At 35.1% G+C, this 21,553-nt stretch overlaps 1 protein-coding gene across 5 annotated transcripts in view; it reads right to left on the minus strand.

The window, feature by feature from the left end:
- Positions 1 to 21,553, minus strand: part of LOC306851583 (roundabout homolog 2-like) — a 194,717-nt gene that overhangs the window by 31,522 nt on the left and 141,642 nt on the right. For 3 of the 5 annotated variants that reach the window (XM_079387938.1, XM_079387936.1, XM_079387939.1), the window contains 9 exons: positions 18,604 to 18,809; positions 17,501 to 17,582; positions 16,744 to 16,909; positions 15,595 to 15,761; positions 14,936 to 15,057; positions 13,253 to 13,484; positions 6,105 to 6,229; positions 4,897 to 5,068; positions 3,320 to 3,502 (listed from right to left, as the gene is read on the minus strand). In XM_079387938.1, the coding sequence (XP_079244064.1) occupies positions 3,320 to 3,502; positions 4,897 to 5,068; positions 6,105 to 6,229; positions 13,253 to 13,484; positions 14,936 to 15,057; positions 15,595 to 15,761; positions 16,744 to 16,909; positions 17,501 to 17,582; positions 18,604 to 18,809 (1,455 nt within the window). Of the gene's footprint in view, positions 1 to 1,984; positions 2,012 to 3,319; positions 3,503 to 4,896; positions 5,069 to 6,104; positions 6,230 to 13,252; positions 13,485 to 14,935; positions 15,058 to 15,594; positions 15,762 to 16,743; positions 16,910 to 17,500; positions 17,583 to 18,603; positions 18,810 to 21,553 lie in introns of all 5 variants that reach the window. The other 2 variants (XM_079387937.1, XM_079387935.1) reach the window with 1 other exon arrangement.

The following is a 21,553-nucleotide window of genomic DNA, read 5'->3' on the forward strand; positions in this document are numbered from 1 at the left end:
TCTGGTAGGCCTGCGAATCTTCTATATATCACGTAACTTGCGGACAAACCAACCATTGAATTACAAACATTTCTCTGCTATTGTGAACATAAAGTGGAAAATCAATGGCAGCGTGACCGTATTTCAGAATGGGATGATATTTGATGGACAGAAAATCAAGAGACTGGTGGCAACATGACTGTGTTCGGAATGGTAAACTATTTTTACGACTTTCTACAGTATATAGTATAAATACTATATTTACTAAAAGGTACAACAATGCAAGCTTCGCTAGGTACAATATCCCTCAATGCAATGCATCCAGTCATCTAATATCAACAGTTTCTTTTTTGCTAACAAATCGATGCTAAATGTTAAGACAATTTGTGCAAAAAATAAATTAAGTATAATACATTTTTTTACTTTAAGATAATATAAGACATTAATATATATCCCAGCAACATATAAATATAAATTGTTTTAATTATTTTTGTATTATTATTTATTTATGGTCATATGTGACCTTGGACCACAAAACCAGTCATAAGGGTCAATTTGTTTTTTAACATTGAGATGTATACATCATCTGAAAGCTGAATAAATAAGCTTTCCATCGATGTATGGTTTGCTAGAACAATATTTGGCCGAGATACAACTATTTGAAAATCTGAGGGTGCAAAAAATTGTAATGAAATCAAAATACTGAAAATCCAAATGAAATCCTTAGCAATGCATATTACTAATCAAAAATGAAGTTTTGATATATTTACAGTAGGAAATTTACTAAATATCTTCATGGAACATGATCTTTACTTAATTTCCTAATGATTTTTGGCATAAAAGAAAAATCAATCATTTTGACCCATACAATGTGTTGTTGGCTACAAATATATCTAAGCGGTTTTGTGCTCCAGGGTCACATATAACAATAATTTAGCACACTACTAATATTTGAAATGCATACTGTCCATTATCATTAATTGACCCAAAATAAAATTAATTAAACCTAAATAGTAATATTTAAAAAATTCTAATAAAAATGACAGAAGCAATTACTAAAAATTCAACAAATTAAAATGCAAGCTGAAAATATACAAATAAAAGAGAATAATGTTTTTAGAAAGACTATAAAAGAATATAAAGAATTATAAACAGTATGCAGTGTGTACTTCAATTCCGATCAAATCCGTTTTTTTAAACCTAGATCTGTGTCCATAATTTCTATACTGGTTAAAACAGAATATATAGAAGTGTGTATAACTGGAGGGAGAGGAAGCATGTCGACAACCTCGTATGGAGGGAACAATTGATTCTCAAATGTAAGTTTGTTCAAGCGGTTAATAACAAAGACAGGAATGAATCAAAGAGCGGAGAACTCAGGTAGAGAAGAAAAACAATTTACAACACCTGCACAAACAAAAAGTCAGAAAGAGAGAACAGGAGAATAAAAGGAAGATAAAGATGAGATGGATAAACCACATGAAAAGATCAGCACAGGTGACCACCACTGAAAACATGACCTGAAGAAAAGGACAAAGAAACACAAATGGAGAACTGCAGGATCTTGCAGCACACAGATCTTCCACCTGACTCTGTTAGCATTTAGAAAAACATGGTGTTTATTCACAGCCAACCAATCAATGTTCACTACTTGCACTTTAGTTTGACCTTGAATGTTATCCTGTATCTGTAAATAAATAAATAAATAATATTACAAATTTATAATATAAAGATACATAAAATTATGTCTATATGCTTATATTGCTTTTTAGAAAAATAAAATAAATAAATCCACAATTTTAGACTGTCTAGATCTGTCCATAATTTGTTTGAGACCCTTAAAGCCAGATTTATTCCCTATACTGTGCTGATAAAGTCAGGTGGGCATCATCTGAAGACCTGCGAGGGAATCATGGGAAGGGATACTTGATTGTGTAAAGGAAAATAAGATAAATGCAGGAAGAAGGGATGGGGGTTTTGAAAAGACGGGACAAATGAACAGTACCTGCAGGGGTGAAGGTGAACGACTGAACTGCAAAAACAAGAAGACAGAGAAGAGTGTGTGTTAAAAAGCCTGCAGTGCTCAGTCGGGCTTTGGAAGGTTTGTGTGTTTCTGTGAGTGTGCATGATTATTCGCATGCATACTGGAGTGTGTTCAAAGGTTTGCGTAATGCCATCAGAGTCAAGACAGCAAGACAGCAGCCAAAGGAATGAGACAGTCTAACACAGAAGACACACAAACATAATTAAAATAAAGTGTAAAAAAACAAAACAAAAGAGTGTGTTTCAGTGGCGGCTGGGGCTTTTAAATAGTACGGAAGCACATATATCACTTATCAAAATGTGTACTCTTTATTTTATTTATATCTGCAATGTTGCTTCTAAGTACTACTAAAGAGTGAAAGTACTTATAAAATAATAAATAATAGTTTCTTATCACACTGGAGTGCTGACTTTGCTCACACAAGGAACAACCTCCCAGCAATGCTTTTCTTTTTTTTCTCAATATTTTTTTTGTTTTTTTTGGGGACCCCCCCCCCCCTCCACACTTTGTTACACTTGTGGAGTTCCTGATCAACAATGACTGGCCTACAAAAAAATTGCACATAAACTTCCCATTATGCATTACCCATAATTGGATTCAATCTCTTTAGCAACTTGTTTTCTTTCAGTTAGCACAGGTTTTGATCAAAGGCCTCATTGATACGAGCCTCAGATTTTGAGTGAATATTGCCAAAATTATCCACGAATAAAGCTTTTTTTCATTTAAGAACTGAGGTGCATAAGCTTGAAGCCTACAAGCAGTCAGTTCCAAAAACAAAATCAAAATCTGTCCCAATTGAAAGAAAACATGTTACTGAAAACTGAATACAAGATTTGGTGATAATATAGCATATCGAGAGACTTACAAGCCATTTTTAAAAGAGTTTAACACATCACAAGGGTTATTGTACATATCAATTTTTCAATTATTGGCCATTTGCAGCAAGTCCTGTCCATTTACGAGCTTGAAAAAATCATCATATAGCAAAAGCTTGGACAAAAACACATTGTTTGAAAACCGAATATGTCCCATTCAATTTAATAATACAAATAAGGACACAAAACAGCACTTTAGAGCCTTAAATCCAATGAACATCACTCTTTGCTTCATAAAAATAAATAGCACTGGAATCTGCCATAGATTCCCAGTAAAGCATGGGCACCATGGTTTAATTTGCTAAAATACTAACAATATTTGTATTATTTGACCTGAAAACGCATTTAGGGGAAGTTGTGCTTCCCGTGCCATCTGAAAACAGTCGCCACTGTGTGTAGCTCAAGTGGATCTGGTCTCTACCTGCATAATTGCTGAGACCCTTTCTCTTCTTTCTCCTCCAGTAGAGCCAGATGCTGAAGCCCATCAGAATGACCCAGCAGGCCCCTCCGATGCCCGCAATGAAGGCCGGCTGCTTCACCACGTCTGTGATCTGCTCCGTGATGCTGTTGTTCCTGCTCATGATCACGTCCCGGAAGTCTTTACCTACATGGACACACACACATGCAAGAAAAAAAAAAAAAACGCTCTTTAGTAAACTGAAAATTGTGGGTGAGTTTCTAAATTCGTTTAATAGCACGAGAAAAACACTTGTGCTCCAGTGAACATCTGCACAGAATTTAATCAACTCAACTAGAGCGTTAAAAGCACATCACCTTGATCTTCAGTGAACAGAACAGAAAAAAAACACAAAAACATTTTTATAGCACATTTAATTTCCATAATGTGACATTATTTCAATATTTGGCAAAAATAATGTAGTCAATAACTACATTAGAAAAAATATTATATTATAAAAAGTCAATAAATAACACAAATATTTAGTGCATATTTAATTACCTTAATGTGATATTATTTCAATATTCGTCAGTAATAATGTAAGATGAGACATCTTTTACTATCCTTTAGTATTTGATTGGACGGAATCATATTAGACTTAAGATTATTGGTTAATATTACTTAACCCCGCCCACATTCCTACCTTAGCAAAAAAAATATATATAACAGAAACTAAACTAAATAACACAAAATGTGTATAAATAACACAAAACTGTATTTACAGTACATTTAATTTCCTTAATTTGAAATGAATTCAATATTCATCTGTAATAATGTCCCATGAGACTTGGTTAATATTACTTAATCTAGCCCACATGTCCCACCTCAGCAAAAATATGAAATAAGAAACTAAATAACATAAAATGCCGTATGAAAAACACAAAACAGTATTTACAGTACTTATTATTCTTTTTGATTTGATTGGATGGAATAATGTTAGACTATAAAGATTATTGGTTAATATTACTTAACCCTGCCCACATGTCCCACCTCAGCCAACAAATAAATAAATAAATAAAAACTCAGTAAAAAGTTGATAAAATGTTAGAGAAACAAACTTGTTTCCTTTTGAAGTGATGAGCACATGAATTATTTACAATAACCTAGGGATATTTATTAGAGCCAAAAAAGATTTATTTGGATTTTTTATGTTGTCTTGTAGCTAAATAAGCCTTTTTTACTTCAAAAGCTGGTAGGACACACATACACACAAACTGCAGTCTTGATAAATAGTCTATCAGCCCCTGGCTGTGCGTGAAGATGGATAGTGAGCTTGACATTTGGGAATAAGAGCATGTCACCGGCCAGATCATCACTTATGGGTCAAACCAGTCACAACCTGCTACAACTCACATAACTCACACTGTAAACACCCAAAGACCTGGAAGAAAATCTGCGGCCCTGACCGTGAGATTTAATTTTGATTCTGGTGACCCCGCTCAAAACCATCCAATGAATAGTGAGCTATTTCTGACCATCACAGATAAAGAGTAAATGCAGTGTGACAGTAAAGGTTATCGAAACCAAAAGATGTCCCTTACCAATAATGATGGTTTGTGGTTCGCTCTTCACCCCCACCCCAGCACTGGTGCTGGCGGCCACCTCCACCCGGTACTGGACCCCTGCCTGGAGACCCCCCACCACCACTGAGCGGATGGCTGCGTCCACCGTCTTATTTACATGGAAACGGCTCTCGTTCCCTAAACACCAGATCTGAGAGAGAGAGAGAGAAAATAGCAAATTGTCTGTAAAAAGTCATTTTTAATGATTGGGCCTCATTAACGAAAACGATTTTTGTGCAAATTACTCGTAAAACCATTTTTTATGTGAATTGTTGCATTCAATTCAGTATAGCTATTTATGTATGAAGGGATTTACAGACAATTTATAGAGAAATTTGTTCTGCTTTTGTTTTATAAATGAGGCCCATTTTGAACAAAAGTAAATAATGTAAACAGTCACCTAGTGTGCACTTCTATCCAAAATGACTTATCGTACACTTATTATTTATTGAGTTTAGCCCCTTGAAACAACCTCAAATGTACTAAGTGCTTAGGAAATATATAATATAATATTTCTGAGAATTGAGAGTGCAGGTTTATTTGGATTTCCCCCCTATAAATATTACAGTAATTAAGTAACAAATAATAATTGCACAGAAAATTAAAATGTTCCTCTTTAAAATAGTCAGAAAATAATATATATATATATATATATATATATATATATATATATATATATATATATATAAAAATTATATATAATATAATAATCAGAATGAAAAGTGCAAGCCTACTGGGACATTTATTTCTGCATTTAGCCACATTAGTATTAAGCATTAGTATTACACATACATATTACAGTAATAAAGTAATAAATAATAATTGCAATAATATTGAATTTTTTTGAATCTAATCTAATCTAGATTAATCTAATCTAATCTAAATTAATCTAATCTAATCTAATCTAATCTAATCTAATGTAACAGACTTTCAGAATTGAGAGTGCAAGTTTATTTGAATTTTTCCTCAGTACTGTAAATATTACCATATTTAAGTAATAAATAATTCCACAGAAAATTTAAATCTTTCTCTTTAAAATAATCAGAAATAAAATAAAAATAAAACAAGATATTAATTTTCAAAATTAAGAGTACAAGTCTATTGGGACATTTATTGCTGCATTTAGCCACATTAGATCAAGTCGCACATGTTTGTTGGTGTTTCTGATGAAGTCACATGGCATTTACCTTATATTCCTGGATGATGCCGTTCTGATGTTCTGCAGGAGGAGGGTCCCAGGAGATACTGATGGATGTGCTGTTCTGACTGCCCACCGTGAGGACCGTCACCTGCTGAGGAGGAGCACTAGGCGCTGGGATACAGGGAGAGAAACAGAAACACAGAGTTTACTTGCATAGCTTCCATGATATTCTTCTACACTATTGACATTCCGGAATTTCCAGAAAAGATTTGAGGCTACAGCTGCCTCTGATTGTTTGGCAAGGATTTAATCAACTCTCAACACTCATGCCATGACTCTCTATCATTCGGTTTCCTCTGAAAGAGTCTGTTGTAAGTCACAGCATTAGCATTAAGTAGTCGATGTATGCGCTGAGCTTTAAGATGTAAGACAGGTGGCTACGGGTGCACAAGTTCATTAGATGGGGATTTTCCTCAGCCTGACACTGACACTCCTTCACATTTCACTATGATTTCATATCCTGCCTCTGAAAGGAGGGATTTACTGAAAAAATACATTTACTGAGAGACAATGAGATGGTGAGCCATCCAAACAACTCGGCTTTCTTAGCAAATCGCTCTGACAGGCATGTAGGTCGCCCAGCTCGGGGAGGAATGTGAATGGAGGTTTTTTTTTTTTTGCATAGAGTAAAGAATGGAGCGCTGGGTGAACATATTGACATGGATACATCGATTGAAGGAGGCCAGTTGCGAATCCAAGAAGCTGTTTTGTCCTTGGCTGAAAACAGAGTCTGTAATGTACAAGTCGAGACCCCGGATCCCTGTTTTATTAACCCCATCAGAGCCACTCTGACAGAAACAAGGGAAAGGAATGAAATAAATAATAGAGGTCTGTAGTGGAAAATAACATTTTTATAAAAATGTTTTTCTCATTTCTGTGGCAACCTGAGGTGCGGCGACACAGCAGAATACTGACAGCTCAATTACGGTAAACTCTGCTCGCTCGTTCTCTTTCGCTTCTCTGCACTCTGACCCCCACGTAAATGGCAGATATCCCAAAGCTACACTCATCCCTCACACGGGGCGGACCATTTTAACCCCCAAAATGCCTGATGGGACAAACAGCGGCTTGCCTTCATCAAACATCTGCAGCTGAATGGAAAATAACCCAGCAGCCGGCCGCTGAATGAACTCAGCACGTCGCAGGTGACTAAATCGCTCCCATAACAATACAGCCAATGTCATTCAAAGTTAAAACTGATCATTATGTATATCTGAAAATTCACATTTTTCTTCTTTAATACTGAATAATATTGTAGGTGGGGGGAGTGAATGTCCAGCGCTCTCTCCACCCTCAATACCACGACTGAGGTGCCCTTGAGCAAGGCACCGAACCCCCAACTGCTCCCCGGGGGCCGCAGCATAAATGGCTGCCCACTGCTCCGGGTGTGTGTTCACGGTGTGTGTGTGTTCACTGCTGTGTGTGTGCACGTTGGATGGGTTAAATGCAGAGCACGAATTCCGAGTATGGGTCACCATACTTGGCAGTATGTCACTAAAAAAAATTAAAAAATAAATAAATAAAATATGTGTGTGAATTTAGAGCGCAATTTGATTGATATTTTTATCTTAATACTGTAAATATTATTGTAATTGAGTGATAATAACTTAAGTAAACAATGAAGAAAACTTACAAATTTTCAATGTTTACAAATAAAAAATTATTGTAATATAATATATAATATAATTTTACATAATTATATATATAAATCACATAATATTCTCAGAGCAAGTTGATATGGATTTTTCCTTAATACTGTAAATGTTTAAGTAATTAAGTAATATTTGTAAAGTACACAATATAATACAATATACTATAATAATATTATATTATATTGTTGTTACGCGATGCTGATCAAGGAAGGTAGGAAGACGAGGGATGCAGAATAATCAGGTTCTTTAATGGAGAAAACGTATTTAACAACAGGAATAATAGCGTAAACATAACTTTAAGACGAAGAAGACTACTGAACTCAAGGCTTATAAAGAACACAAACTAATGAGGAAACAAGATGATTAATACAAGACAGGTGAATGGAATAAACGATGATTAACTAATGACAGGAAACCGACCAAATAAGGGCAAACAGAAACTAAACAGAAACCAAACCGTGACAATTAATTCTAAGAAATACATATTATATTGTATTATATTATAATATAATACAATATAATATGTATTTCTTAGAATTAAGAGTGCAATTGGATTTTTACCACTGTATGTGTATTAAACATAATTTCCTTCATTAATTAGTATTTTTCTTCTTGAATACAGAAAATATAATATAATATATAATATAATGCATAATATATATATATAAAATATAATGCATAATATATATATATATATATATATATATATATATATATATATATATATATATATATTATCTCCCTGTATATAATATAATATATTTTTTTTTTCTTCTTAAAATTAAGAGTGCATTTGGATTTTTACCATAACACTGTAAAAAAACAAAACAAAAAAACAAACAAAAAAAAACATTAACATTAAGTCATCAGTAAAGTTGAGAGGGCCTGTTCCAGAGACAGCCATGCATGCCCATGCCATGACACCACCTCCACCATGCTTTACAGATGAGGCTGTATTCTTGGGATCATTTGCAGTTCCCTTTTTTTCTCCACATTTTTGCTTTCCCATCACTTAGATAAAGGTTCATCTTTGTCTCATCGGTCCATAAACACAGTTCCTAAACTCTTCTGGCTCACCTTTGTGCTTTTTTGCAAACTCTAATCTTGCCTTTCTATTTTTGGTGCTGGTCAGAGGTTTGCATCTTGCTGTGTAGCATCTGTAATTCTGTGTCAAAGTCTCCTGAGGACAGTAGATTGTCAGAGCATCACCCCAGCTTTCTGGAAGTTGTTGGTGATTTCACAGACATGTCTTTTAGGGTTCATTTTCACAGCTTTTATGATTTGTCTGTCATCAACTACTGTTGTTTTCTCAGCTGATCAGGTAGTTGTTGGTTGCTGGTGTCGCTGGTGGTTTCCAAACTCTTGATTTCTCCATGCCCTTTGTTTTTGCTAGAGCTCTAACTGACTTCCTCTTTTCTTTTAGCATCCAAATTGCTTGCCTTTCTCTCAAAGTCAGCTCCCTCATCTTCATCCTGGTTTGTGTGTCATCATCGAATGCAAGATTCAGAATACAGAAGTAATGGATATAACTGATACGATACATTCCCTGCTTTTAATATCTGAAGAATTAATGCAACATCTATATATATATATATATATATATATATATATATATATATAAATGTTAATATAAAATAATAATGTATATCTTTATTACGGTGAATATTTCAGTAATTACGTAATAAATGTACTGAAAATTCAAAATTTTCTTCATTACTAAAAAAATAAATAAAGTAATAGTTTTCACAGAATATTCACATTTTTCTTCTTTAATACTGAAAAACCATATCAGCGTAACTCAGCACGCCGCAGGTGACAAAACCCCTCCTATAACAATGCAGCCAATGTCATTCAAAGTTAATGCCATAAATAATTTAGGAGCTTATCATTATGCACATTTGAGCCAAACAATACATATTTCTCATTTGGGGAGCGATGGCGCAGGCGATGCTAATAGCGCCATTAGCGGTGTGATGTATAGCCAGCGAGGATGTGACCTCTGTTTCACTGCCGTTACAGTAGCCTGCAGGGAAAGCTGATGAAAAAACACTGTGATGTTAAACCAAGCTAATATTGAGACCCCGGGCGAGCGGCAGGGCTTTAGCTTACAGAATGTGAAGAAATGCTACATTGCTTTAACATGCCACTAATCAATGTGTGATAATGACCCTCAGGAAAAAAAACTCCTATTGAGAAGCTGATTACTAACCATAAAATGGATTAAGAACACAGAGGAGTTTCTGAAAGGGCCTGTTTCACCTTTTCAACCTCTATCTTCAAAAAGATACTACTGCTGCAACTAATAATATAGGACGTTGTCAAAGAAAGAGCTGTCTTGCATAGCTATAGTCACATGAATCAGTGTTGATATTATATAGAGTAAGTAAAACAGCCATGTATATAAAAAAACTAAATATATAAACATACAGATTTTTGTATATATTTTGTTTTAGTTGTATATACCTATATAAAATATTATGTTGACATATATGGTTGCTACATATAATACTATATAAAAATCGTTATCAAAATGTGTGCAAATTTTACTATGGGGATTTTTTTATGTATCTATATGTTATAAAACTTCATCTTCCCAGAGAATGTACATATTTGAAAATTATATAATGCCTTATGGGTGATATATATGGCAATATCACTCTTGATATAGGGCAATATGTGTCATATTACATTTATATATGGGTAATAACCTTTTTGGATGACAGTGGTAGCTAGTACCAATAAACAATAATCAAAATAATAATCAAAATAGAACATATTAATTATGTATTATATAACCATTTATTACATTAATTTTGATAAAAATATAATTTATTTTTTATGAAAAATTGTAAATTAATTTTACATAAATTAAAAATAATAAAAGTAAATAAAATAATTAAATAAGGTTACACTTTATTTTAAGGTGTCCTTGTTACAGTGTAATTATACATGTAAGTACTGAGTAATATTAATTAACTACATGTACTATATGGTTAGGGTTTGGCTTAGGGTTACTTGCATGTAATTATGCATAATTTATTGTTATTATAATATTAAGTACATGTAACGTGTAACAAGGACAAATAAAAAAGTGTTAAACAAACAAACAAATAAAATACATTTTTAATTTTCAATTTAAAAAATAAATTAATTTTACAATAGTTACAATTTATCACAGTTATATCATGGTAACAATTATTGCAGTGGTATGGCAAGTTGGAGAAGGCTATGGTTGGTGAGCACGTTCAGTTTTAATGAGATAATTCCCTGCAAAATTCATCACTTCAGCGAAGGTTTAAACGAAAGCGAAAACACTTTTACTTTTCGGAAAAGACAAAGTGAGAAAGAAATGAAAAACAGAAAAGAAATGGAGGCAGTGAGCTCCAGAGAGAAACTATAATTGTATAAACAGACAATGGCCAATAAATCATCCTCTTCTGTGACTCTGACAAACCTTCTCAACTACCACACAGTGCAAAACAAGAAACAAAAGGGGGCTATCGCAGTCGTGGGCCCCGTGACGCTCTTCTGCCAGGGGACCCGATGTTTTGTCTTGCTCTGGTAATGGCGATGACATGCAGGTGTAGGGTGTGAAGGCAGTGCAGCGGGGCTTCAGGTGACAGAGCTGGTGTGTGTGGAGGAGATACGGCTCTCCATGGACACTCTGGGTAACAAATGAGCCTGTCATTGCGCTCAGACTTTAATCAGCAAACCTTCTGTGCTCGTGTGAGTGTGTGTGAATTTATGTCTCCAGAGTTCCATATGCCGTTTAAACTATCCCCAAAAATGCATTTTTCCCCCCAAGATTTATGTCTGGTAGCAGCCATCGCTCACACCTGGGAGAACATCTCAAAGCATTTTGGTTAATCCTGGACGCTGGTCAACATTAAGTAACAACCTGCCTGTCTGAGCCACAATAACTCAAGACGATATGTCTTGGGATCCATATCGGCAGGGTCCAAAAATTAAAACCAAGCACCAAACTGAGAGCAAAATTGAGCTTTTATGAGTGAAATTAATTAAATAAATAAATAAATAAAAATACATAAATAAATAAACAATGTTATATTTTATCCTACAATTAAAAATAGTAAAATTAATTTTACACAATACTATAAAAAAAAAATAAAATAAATAATGAATTTATTTTAATTAACAATAAAGATAAACATTAATATAAAGTTATAAATATAAATTTCTAGATAAAGAATTAAATAATTGCATAATATTTAGTTGTTTATCTGGATGAATTTTCTATATGCAAAAACTTAATTTTGAACAGTAGGTTAAGCCTGGTGGTTGCCTAATGGAAATACAGAAAACAGAAACTATTTTAATAATGATATTACTTATTATTTATTAAATGTAATTATATATGGCATAATACACACATTTTAAAATAAAATATTATATAATAACAATGAATTTAATATCAAATTAATAGACTAAATAAATAATAATGAAATATATATTTTATTTACAAGTTACAACATTTTACTTAACAATATTATAATTAAACTTAAAATTATATAATTACTGTTATAAAAAAAGGATTACATTTAATTTACAAAAAAAAATATATAAACATATAATACTATATATAGTATAAATATAAAGTATTATAATTTTCTAGATCACATAAATCTTTTATTTATTTCCTCTTAGTCAATTTTCTCTATGCAGAAAGTAAATTTTGAATGCTAGGTAAGGATTGGTAATTGTCTAAAGTAAAACACAGAAAGAAAATACAGAGTTGGTATAAACCTGGCTCTGTGGTTGACATAGTCTTTTTTTAGTCAGTTGGGAGTGACGGGGACGAGTACAAGGAAAGAATTCAGTGAAACCCATGCTTATTTTAGTGTTTTGTCAGCCATACACACACACAAAACAACCCGCAACAAAGAAAAGGTCAATTCCTTTGCCAAAACGATAGCGTCTTTACTCCGAGTCCTGTCAGGGATAGAGACAAGCTTACTGCAGTGCTGTGGAAAGCAGGACAGTATTGCTTACTATGGCATTTGTTACGACGGTGGCCTAAGGGTGGATTATGTATCACTGGCCCAAATTGCTGTGGACTTAGAGCAAGCTGGAAAGAATCAGCAAGAGATCCAACCTTTGGGCTTATACCTGCATTTGTGTCTCTTAGTATCTGTGACCTGTATGTTTCAGAAGCATAAGACATCGACAAATGAATTATAAAACTCTGTGACTTGAAAGTCAACACGAAACAGCATTCACAAACCCATTAATTAAGAATAAAGCAAAAGTTATTTTATGAATGTATTTTGGAAAAACTGAATTACCAACAAATTAGCCCAAAACAAATTAGCTAAAAAGCTACTTTCCCTATCCATATAAATTTGTTTAATTAAAGGTTACACAGATAAATTATGTATTATGAAAGTAAATGCGTTCAATTTTGATTTCATGTTGACTTCAAACATCACAGATCTCCTGTATGACTTCTAAGAATCAAACGTACCTTCTTCTGTTGTCCTTGCCGTTCGGGACTCGCTGTCCATGCCCTGGAACTCGTTGAAGTACGGACGGACTTTGATCTCATAGACGATGCCTTTCTTCAGAGCCGAGAGCACCACGCTTCTCTCAGAGGGGACCTTCACATCCTGACTCTGCCATGCTCCTGGGGAGGACAGCCCTGACATCTGCCTGTACAAAACCCTGTAGCCCTGGATGAACTGAGACTGCCGGTCAACCTGAGGGGGAAAGATGGTTCAAACTTAAAAAAAAGTGCAATAGAGTGAGAAAAGTAATTGAAAAAGGAGAAACTCTAGCTTTGGGTGCATGAGATGGTTGATGTCCCATTAGGTGTCTTAACTATCAAACAACTTCAACAGAAAAGCTGATTGATGAGCTTCTATAGATATGTTGATGCATCAACTAGACCAGCACTAAACCAGCAAGTAATCAGCTTGGACCATCATGGAAAAGTCTGAAAGTCCAAGGAATAGCTCCTCTTTTTCAATTTAACCAGTATTTACATATAACAACATGTTCAGCCAATCAAATCCCTTTGATAAAAAAAATACTCTACATGAGCCATGCATATGTACGACCTTGATAAACTGTAAATAAAACATTAATATAACAGCAATTATGCAAGATGTAACCGCCTCGAACAAACATGCCATGAAAAAAAGCTCAACTGTGAATAAATAAACACATACAAGTATACACATGTGTGCAGATAGAAATCAGCAAAGAACGTGTCAACATAAATATCGAAGACGACACGCAATCTCAAATCAACAAAAAGGTAAACAAGACTCTTCATTCGCTGAAAGCCTAGTTCTTTTTTTAGTTTGGCGAATAAAAGTTGTATTTACAGAGAGAAGGAATCTGTATAAGTCACATTAATGTCTTCCTAACAGCACAGTCTGGCTTTCGGAGTGAGATATTAAACATCTGCTATTCCTCCCTACACATGGAGTAAATCAGCCCAATGGGCATTCTTCCTACGCTTTTTAACTTTCATTAATTGAATGATTCAGGGTCGTAAAAGCTTTCTTGACACCACCTACGTTTACCGCGAGTGCTGCTGTATTCAGGGGCCGTGTAGGCTGGTGATTTATGGATTATTCATATGAGAAAAATACCTCTGAAACAGTCTATCCCCCATTTAGGCCCAACAGACAGACGCTTATATTTGTCTCTGTAATGATTGTTGATGGCAATCATTAATATACCACAGGAGAGTGCTTACAAACTAATGTGACAAACCCAAAGCTTTAAAATCTCCATTTTAATGCAATTCAACAAACAATAAACACTTTTAGAGTGTTTATATCAATGCTGGAAGACTGCAGTGGGAAATAGAAATAACAACCAAGACGAGTAACAGAGTTAACTTTTGAACTGATGCACTTGTTTGGATATCACATATTATAAATGTACATAATGCATATGTTTAAATAACATAGAGCCAATAATCTGTGGCAAGTAGCATCATTCTTTACAGAGATTATGTAAAAATAATCAAAATAGTATACTATAAAATAGCTCATGCCATTCCAAACATTTGACTGTCATTATTCTGTGGAATATTCATATAAACATAGTTCATATGTCAAAATTCTGTCCTATAATATCTCTTCAAACACAGTTAACATGCTAAATCTTTAGCTTTGTCCATCACAGAGCACCTTACCGTCCATGTGACCTGTATGGTGGTGGGGCTGAGGACCACAGGGTTGTGTAGCCGCACAATAACCTCACCCAACTCCTTCTGTACGTGTCTGTGATCCACTCCCTGAGCTGGAGGACTTATATCTGTGAAGAGAAAAACATAATCCCTTAAATACAATTTAATCCCCTAAAACAGCAATGAGGAGTAATTTTCACTGACTCCAGCCACAGACAGCACAGCTTCAACCCAACCTGTGAGGTTACATCCGCCCAAGGTCTCAGAATCAGTCACCCCTAATGAACATATGGAGGACTCTGTGGCACCTTAATCGAATCTTTTTCCAGTCGAAGTTGGTCCTTTTTTTCTCCTCGTAATGATCATTAAGGTACCAGCCAGGGCACTAACTCAATTATACACTCCAAAAGTAGATGATGTTTGTTCTACGTTATACTCCGTCTCTGGAACTAATGAGCATATGGGACCGTTAGACCATGTGGTATCTAAACTAGATCTCGTCCTCTGTGAGCAACAGCTAGGATTTAATTGGAAATCATTGACATGGGCACCATTCATATGGGTTTATTACGAAAAGAAACTCTATACACAACTATATACACAAGATTCAAGATACAAGATTTTTATATTCGTCACAACTACAGATTCTAATCTCTGTCAAATACCTTGAGTGCGGACAGGTTCGGACATGGGGCTCGGGTCGCTCAGGCCTTGGACGTTGACTGCTCGTACCATGAACAGATAGATGGTGTTGGGGCGAAGACCCTTAATGGTGTACTGGGTGGTCTTGACATGATCGGCCACAGTCTGCCAGCTGTTGCTCACTGATTGACTGCAAGCAAATGGGGCAGAGTGATGTCAGAGTTTGAAATGTCTTAATACACTTTAGTTAGAGTCCATGCCAGAGACAGGTCTCAGCCCACATCTTTTGAGCTTTTGTACATTAGAAATATGTATAAAGACGTATTTCCGATGTTTTGTAATCTGAACGTACAATATATTGAAAAGACTGAACTTCATCTCAAATCCTCATTGGTGTCAAATGAAAAATAGCATCTACTTTAAAGGCCGGAACACACCAAGCCGACTTCAAAGAACTAGCGGCGATGACAGCTGGTGGTGTTGTCGCCTTGCGTCGGCAGCGTCGGACCAAAAAGCTGTGCTCGAACACACCGCACAGACTACAGCCAACGGCAAACTAACACGTGCGTTCTCCGCATGCGTGAGAATAATTAACTGTCTATATCAGCAGCTATCCATAGTATATATTCGTCATTCAAAAGGAGAAAGATATACGAGATAAACGCAGATATATGAAACGTAAACAAAGCAGCGCTTGCTTACCATTTTGAATATCAGTAACGTTGATAACTTTAATCATTTTAAGTGGCTTATGTTGTTATGAAAACATTCGCGTATTAGAATGATTGGAAAGATCACGTAACATTTAAACAGCCCTCTGTCTTTACCGCCTTTATTTACGTGCGTTTTCATCACTGTCGCTTTAATTCTCGGGCACTGACTTGTTGGCTAAACTGAACATCCAATCAGAGTTCTCACGCTCGCCGACGGTCCCGAAGCTGATTCAACATGTTGGGCAAATGGGGCAAACTGCCGCCGACGTGAGCCCGACGAGTGGAACACACCAAACAAACTAGCCCGACCGTCGCTCGACCGCCAGCTTGGTGTATCCTGGCCTTAACTAAACTTTGGTCTAACTGAGTACTTGACAGGAAAATAAAAAATTGAATCTAAAACAACTTTAGAAAAGGAACTTAATGGCTAAATAAACTAAACTACTACAAAATTCAAACCTGAAAGCTTCAATAACATATGAAGAGATGGGTGACGCTCCAGGAAGGCCAGGCTGCCAGGACAAAGACACGCTGTTTTTAGTGACGTCGGTGACCTGAGGTTTGGAAGGAGGACCGGGGAGCTCATTCTCATCTCGGTCTTTAACTACAACAAGACTACCAGACTCTGAAGAGAGGACAGACATAAGAACATTGAGAAGTTCTGGAACTGTTTCTGGAAGAATAACGTAACTCAAAAAGCACATACACTCTTAAAATTAAAGGTTCTTTTCTATGGTTCCATGAAGAAACTTTAACATCTATGGAAACTTCTCATTGCACAAAAGGTTCTTCAAAGTGGAAAAAAGGTTCTTCAGAAGGTTCTTGTATAAACTGTTCACTAAAAAGTTATTTGGGGATCCCAAAAAGAATAATTTCTTCTATGGCATTGCTGCAAAAACACCATTTTTGTAACTTTTTGAACATGAAGGTTCTTTATTGGGATTCCATTGGGTTTCCATGAAGAACCTTTAACATCCATGGAAACATTTCATAGCACAAAACGTTTTCTTTTTTACACTGAGCAAAGGTTCTTCAGATTATTAAAATATTCTTCACACTAGGAAAACAAGAATGATTCTTTTAAGAACTGTTCACTGAAAGGTTCTTTGGGGACCTCAGAATGGGGACCTATAGTTCTTCTATGGCATTCCTGCAAAACCCCCCTTTTGAAACCTTTATTTTTAAGAGTGTCTTTTGTGAAGTTGCATACAAGTACCTTTGACTTCCAAGAAAGCACTCCAAGATGTTTCCCCACTTGAACTTGCTGCCACACAAGTATAGATACCAGAATCAGAGAGCTGAGAAACAGAAAAAAGCATGCATTGATCTTCATATCTTCAAGCAGTGTGAATTCACTAAACGGCTAATCAATTCGACTCATGGTAAGTCCAAGCTTTCGATCCGAGAGATGTAACCTCGGGCACGTCCAGTTCAGCTAAAGCGCTGACACTAATATGGTAGATATGTTCTATTTTCCGCACCCTTCAGCCAGCTTTTATCCTTGCTGGCAAATTTACAAACCCACCCACTAACCGCAACAAGAGTTAAGCTAATTCATTTAAAGGGGTAGTCGCTGAAACCATCTGGACTGTTGACAGCTGGCACATGTTCCCCCCTCTCTACCTTTCTGGGACGATCTCCCCGTTGTTTGTTGCCTTTCATCAGGGTACCTCGCCTCCATTTATTAGATAAAATTTCAGAGGTGGGCAGCACTGTCAGGCATAATGGCCATTCCATCCCGAGCTGACAGGGAGGGCTTGGGGACTTTAAATTCAATATGGTCCTAAAAGTGTGTTTGTTTGTGTGTGCGTGTGCAAATGTGTGTGCAACTGGAGCCCGTCCAGGCTTCCGTAAATGATTCTAGGGAGAGCTGTCGTATCCCTAAGTGATAGTATCAAACAATTTACCAAAATCAATATTTCCCATTCATCCCCGTAATGCAATATGATTCCCTCTGCCCGTCTCTGTTATGTCTTGCCAATATCTGATTGAATTCTGCTAAGCTTATACATCACACTTAGATGAAGACATTTCTGACAGCTGGTAGTCACACAAATGTACACATATGGCCTTAGAAATACACAATGACAGATACACATCTGGGCATTCATATTAGGGATATATTGGTGGTTATATCAGAGTTGGCTAATATAAGAACTGGTCCAAAAAAAAGGTGAAACAGGATACTCTTTTTCTATGTCAAATGATTTATTTTTATTAAATTTTCTATTTGGGTGCATACCAAATTCATTACAAAAAGAAGAAAAAAAAAGAGAGGAAAATTTAAATAAATAAATAAATAAAAATATTTAGGCTCACCCGCAAACCCTTGATCTGCAGGCTGCCGAGGTCCTGCAGGGACATGCGAGGGTCTTTGCCCAGCAGACTGACCCCATCCTTCAGCCAGCTGATGTTTGGGACCGGTTCTCCAGACGCATGGCATCTCAGAAGAGCCATACTGTCTACACCCAGAGTCTGGTTAGCTGGACCCTGCCGGATGATGGGGGGAGGACGATCGGTCAACACTAAACAAGAGAGAGAAAGAGAGAGAGGAAAGAACAATAATTATACCACCATGTAGTTCCTACTGTTTTAGAAAGGAGGCATCCCAATTTGTATACTCTGCTGCTGATGTACTGAATAAAATAAAATCACCTTATTTTTATAAAATGTAATGTGACAGATTATTACTAGATTTACTTAAGGTATTTTTTTTTTTATGTACCTTTATTTTTATTTTTTTAAATGAATTAATTTATTTTTGGTCAAATTATCACCTGTTTTTTTTATTTGTGTTGTTAAAAAAACATCAAAATACGACATAGACAAACAAACAAATAAATACTGTATATCATTAAAAGCATAGAAGTATATTATAAAAAAAATGTATTGTTAAAAATATGAATAAATGAAATGCATATACAATAAAAAAGAAAAAAGGAATTATACATGTAATAAAAAGTATATAAAATATATAATGTAAAATAAAATACAATAATACAATAAAATAAATCAAAAGAATAAAAAAATCTAATCAAATCTTAATTACCTTATTTTTGTAAAATGTACACATTGTTTATACATACATACATACATATACAGTATATATATATATATATACAGTATATATATATACAGTATATATATATATATATATATATATATATATATATAAACTTCAGTTTCAGCTTCACATTTATCAACTTTTTTCAATTAAAAGAATAAAAAGATAACTGTCACTTCTTCCACTGCATAAGAGATTGTGTGAAATATTAGTGAATACAGACTATGAAAAGTATACCACCACCTTTAAGTGTACTTTGATTTGAAACACCCCTCTATTTTCTGTTATATTACACAGACTATTTATTGGATGGCATACAAAGAGGGCAAGAGACAGCAGAGAGGAGACAGGAAATAATTAGGAAGACAGAGTGAGAAAGTGTCCGGAACACAACACAGGCCAGATCTGAAACATTTCCTGTGTGAGTGCAGTGACTCAACGTGTCTGGAGCCCACGTGCTAATAACTAGGCCTTGGCTCCTACTGAAATGGAAATGTTGAAGATTGTTAGCAATTAGCATGCTTGTCCATCTAAACTAATATATTCTCCACAGATGACATCATGACACTAACAGGCCTTCTTACATCATTTGTTGCTTTAAGCACAGGACAGAGAACATGTTCGTCATTAAAAGTGTCTGGAAAAATTAAGATTGCGGCAGTGTCCCGTGCGGCACAGGAAGCACGATGAAGCTATGATTGCCTTATTCCTGGACGTATCGGGCTTATATGCACATTTTGTGGTCGCACCACAGGGCAGCGTCTACCCCCCAAGCATTCTGGGAAAAACTGGGAGAAACGCTGAGTCTTGGTTTCTAGCTCACTGATGTGGCAGCGAGGTGGTTTTGTAGCTTCCAGTTAGTGCCTGAGATCCTTCATTTAGGAACCAGACTCTGAGTAAAATTTCATGCACTACTATATATCCGACTATCAGAGTTAATGTGGTCGCTTAAATGTCTCATGCTGGTTAAGAAAACGTCCCCTCATAAACTGCTTCTTCAAACACGAACCCACCATCCTAGAGAGCACAGATTGTTTCATTTTTTTGTTTTGCAACGTTTATAATGATGAGTGTTCATGAAAAGATTTCCATCCATTTTCATCTCATTGTGTAGACACTTTTTTAAGAGGGAAATCTTTATGGAGCAAATATAACTATGGCAAAATTGTACGTAAAAACACCGCATTGTTATTGGCAACAGAAGGCATTATAAAATCATGTGGAATGAATGAACAATGAATGAATAAATAAATAAATAATACACTGCACACATGCACTGTCTTGCGGTTCTCAATTGGGATGGCATCATTTTATTTATTTATTGTTTGTATCTAACTGTTCCTGTTATTTATTTTGTGTTATTAAAATCTGAAAACCTAAAAATAAAGAATAGACAAATAAATAAATAATGTATATTATTAAAAGTATAGAACTATATTATTAAAACTTGTTTAAAATTATAAAAAAAAATTGATAAATAATATGAATAAATAAAATGTATATAAAAATAAAAATGTAAGGAATTAAAATTGTAATAAACACTATATAAAAATAAATTATGTGGGATTGCATGGGCCTACTGATGTTTGCGTTTATTGATTTATATAGCGCTTTATCCAATAAAGACTGTTTTAAAGCAGCGTCACAGTAATAAACAAGAAATGAAGAGTTTTAAGTTCTTCAATTGTGAAACGAATGTAAATTCAGCTGTTTAGAACTTCTAAAAAGACAATGGTGTCATTATTAGCTCAAATACACTTCTATTATTCAAATCCGTTAAAGGATTGTTAGGCTGCATTAATTAGATCAACCGGAACCGGGAACACTCCTCATAACACACGATGCACTCGTTACATTGTAAGAAGAATGGCATCTACGCTAATATTTGTCTGTTTCGTTCTTATTCTGTTTCTCAGCCCGTGTCCGGATCAGATGGTGGATCGGCGCCGGGAGATGATGTCTGCGGCCCTGATCGTCGGCGGAGGCCGGGACACCTGGATGAGCCCCGGGGACATATACCTAGTGAAGACCTCAACTAAATAAAAATAAAACAAAATAACTAAAAATATAATAAAATACTTAACTTCATAATACTATTAATGTTAGAAATGGCAACAATATAAAAATAGAAATATAATACATTTATACATTTAAAATTTTAATTAAATCAATAATTAAACAATAAATAACCAATAATATCCTGGC

Source organism: Barbus barbus, assembly GCF_936440315.1.
Source record: "Barbus barbus genome assembly, chromosome: 31".
Taxonomy (NCBI): domain Eukaryota; kingdom Metazoa; phylum Chordata; class Actinopteri; order Cypriniformes; family Cyprinidae; genus Barbus; species Barbus barbus.